The 2,489-nt window shown below is 52.6% G+C and overlaps 1 protein-coding gene across 1 annotated transcript in view; it reads left to right on the top strand.

The window, feature by feature from the left end:
* The window catches only part of SPACDR (sperm acrosome developmental regulator), a 9,387-nt gene extending 8,103 nt beyond the window's left edge, over positions 1-1,284 (top strand). The window contains exon 3 of the mRNA XM_017886161.1: positions 911-1,284. Coding sequence (XP_017741650.1) covers positions 911-1,144 — 234 coding nt within the window. The 3' untranslated portion in view covers positions 1,145-1,284. The remainder of the gene's footprint in view (positions 1-910) is intronic.
* Positions 1,285-2,489: the final 1,205 nt, after the last annotated feature.

The following is a 2,489-nucleotide window of genomic DNA, read 5'->3' on the forward strand; positions in this document are numbered from 1 at the left end:
CCACTATGTATATATATGTATATCTCTACTATATATATATCTACAAAATATATATATGTGTGTATATGTGTGTGTATGTGTGTGTGTGTGTGTGTATATATATATATAAAAGTTAGCCGGGCGTGATGGTGCACAACTGTAGTCCCAGCTATTCAGGAGGCTGAGGTGGGAGCATCACTTGAGTTTGGGAGGTGGAGGTTGCAGTGAGCTGAGATTATGCCACTGCACTCCAGCCTGGGTGACAGAGTGAGACCTTGTCTCAAAAAAAAAAAAAAAAAAGACCAGGTGTGGTGGCTCACGCCTGTAATCCCAGCACTTTGGGAAGCCGAGGTGGGCTGATCACTTGAGGTCAGAAGTTCGAGACCAACCTGGCCAATATGGTGAAACCCTGTCTCTACTAAAAATACAAAACTTAGCTGGGCGTGGTGGCAGGCACCTGTGATCCCAGCTACTCAGGAGGCTGAGGCAGGAGAATCGTTTAAACCCAGGAGGTGGAGGATGCAGTGAGCTGAGATCATGCCCCTGTACTCCAGCCTGGGTGATAGAGCAAGACTCCATCTCAAAAAACAAAAAGAATAGAAATGATGGGCCAGGTGTGATGGCTCATGCCTGTAATCCCAACACTTTGGAAAGCCAAGGCAGGAAGATCGCTTGAGCCCAGGAGTTCGAGACCAGCCTGGGTGGCATAGCAAGACCGCATCTCATTAAAAAAAAAAAAAAAAAAACGGATAGAGATGACAAACGTCTAATGCAATCTGAGAAGGCTTCCTGGAGGAAGTAATGTCTGAGCTGGCCTGATGGGAGAGGTGGAATCAGGGAGCCCTTTGCTGTTTATCTATGAGTCGTTCTAATGGCAGTTTCTCCCTAGACCCACCTATTTACATGTGTACATCTTCTCTTTCTCTTACAGTCATCAGTGAGTTCTGCCTCAGTCAGCTCCCAAGTGAGGACTCAGTCACCTTTGAAGACGCCAGAGGCTGAGATGCTATGGGAGGTGTACCTGGTGCTGTGGGCTGTTCGCAAACAGCTTCGCCAGCTGTCCCGCAGGCAGGAGAGGCACAGACGGCACCACGTCCGATGCCATGCTGCCCCTCGACCCAACCCGGCTCAGTCCCTGAAGCTGGATGCCCAAAGTCCCCTCTAGCAGGGGAACCCCAGACCCTCAGAGAGTCGCAACCTCAGTCTTACCTGGGGTCCCATATAAGCCCCTTCATTCCATGTATTCCATTTGTAAAAAAAATTATCAAAATATTGGGAAATAAATATCAGATAGTTCTGAGTCAGTGTGGAGTGTGTTTGTGGATGGCAGGAGGGGATGAGAGGAGTTTGGGTGGGTCAGGGAGAGACCCCCAAGGCCTAAATCCCAATGGGGGTCACCTGTGGGTCTATCTGGGGGGAAGCACAGTGGTCAGCAGGTTTCTGCTCTGGGTCCCACCCCCTTCTAGGGGCCTAAATGCCCGTTTGTAACTCCACCTTTCTTTATAAGGACAGTAACAGCTGCCATTCACCAAGGACCCACTCCCGCCAGCTGCTGTCCTTAGCAGTCCTACAAGAAAGCTATTTAGGGTGGATTACGGGGTTTGTCCAAGGCTCAGCAAAGGAGGCCTTGCTGGAAACTGCCAGCTCCCAGGGGTAGCCCACCGCCCTGCCTCTCTGGTGCTGTAAGGCTTTGCCATGGGCTTGGCTGTGGAGGGTTATGTGTCTGCAGACGCACATGCGGGCTGTGGGAGACGCATCCGCCCGCTGTGAAGGCACTCCAGCCCCGCTGCCCGCGCCTCACCAAGAGCTGAAACTACGCCTCCAGGGGGCTCTACAGGGACCATGCTCATGGCAGGGCCGGGTGAAGGCCGCAGCCTAGGAGCGGGGTGAGGAGTTTGGCCTGGCACTGTGGGAATAATGACCTGGAGGGAGGCTGTGGCAATTTGGAGGGAGGTTGGAGGGTGAGGGAGACAACAAGAAAGGAGACCCGGAAGCCTCAGGTCCCCTCTCGGAGTAGCCAGGCCACATGAAGGTGCAGACGTGGCTCCCCAGGAAAAAGCAGGGTTGTTTCACAAAAGCAACAGCAAGGCAGGGCGCAGTGATTCATGCCTATAATCCCAGCACTTTGGGAGACTGAGGTGGGAGCTCGAGCTCAGGAGTTTGAGACCAGCCTGGGCAACATAGCAAGACCCTATCTCTTAAAACTTCTTTTTCGGCCGGGCGCGGTGGCTCAAGCCTGTAATCCCAGCACTTTGGGAGGCCGAGACGGGCGGATCATGAGGTCAGGAGATCGAGACCATCCTGGCTAACATGGTGAAACCCCGTCTCTACTAAAAAAAATACAAAAAAAAAAAAAAAAAAAAAAAAAAAACTAGCCGGGCGAGGTGGTGGGCGCCTGTAGTCCCAGCTACTGGGGAGGCTGAGGCAGGAGAATGGCGTAAACCCAGAAGGCGGAGCTTGCAGTGAGCTGAGATCCGGCCACTGCACTCCAGCCTGGGTGGCAGAGCGAG

Source organism: Rhinopithecus bieti, unplaced genomic scaffold (genome assembly GCF_001698545.2).
Source record: "Rhinopithecus bieti isolate Rb0 unplaced genomic scaffold, ASM169854v2 scaffold_14454, whole genome shotgun sequence".
NCBI lineage: Eukaryota > Metazoa > Chordata > Mammalia > Primates > Cercopithecidae > Rhinopithecus > Rhinopithecus bieti.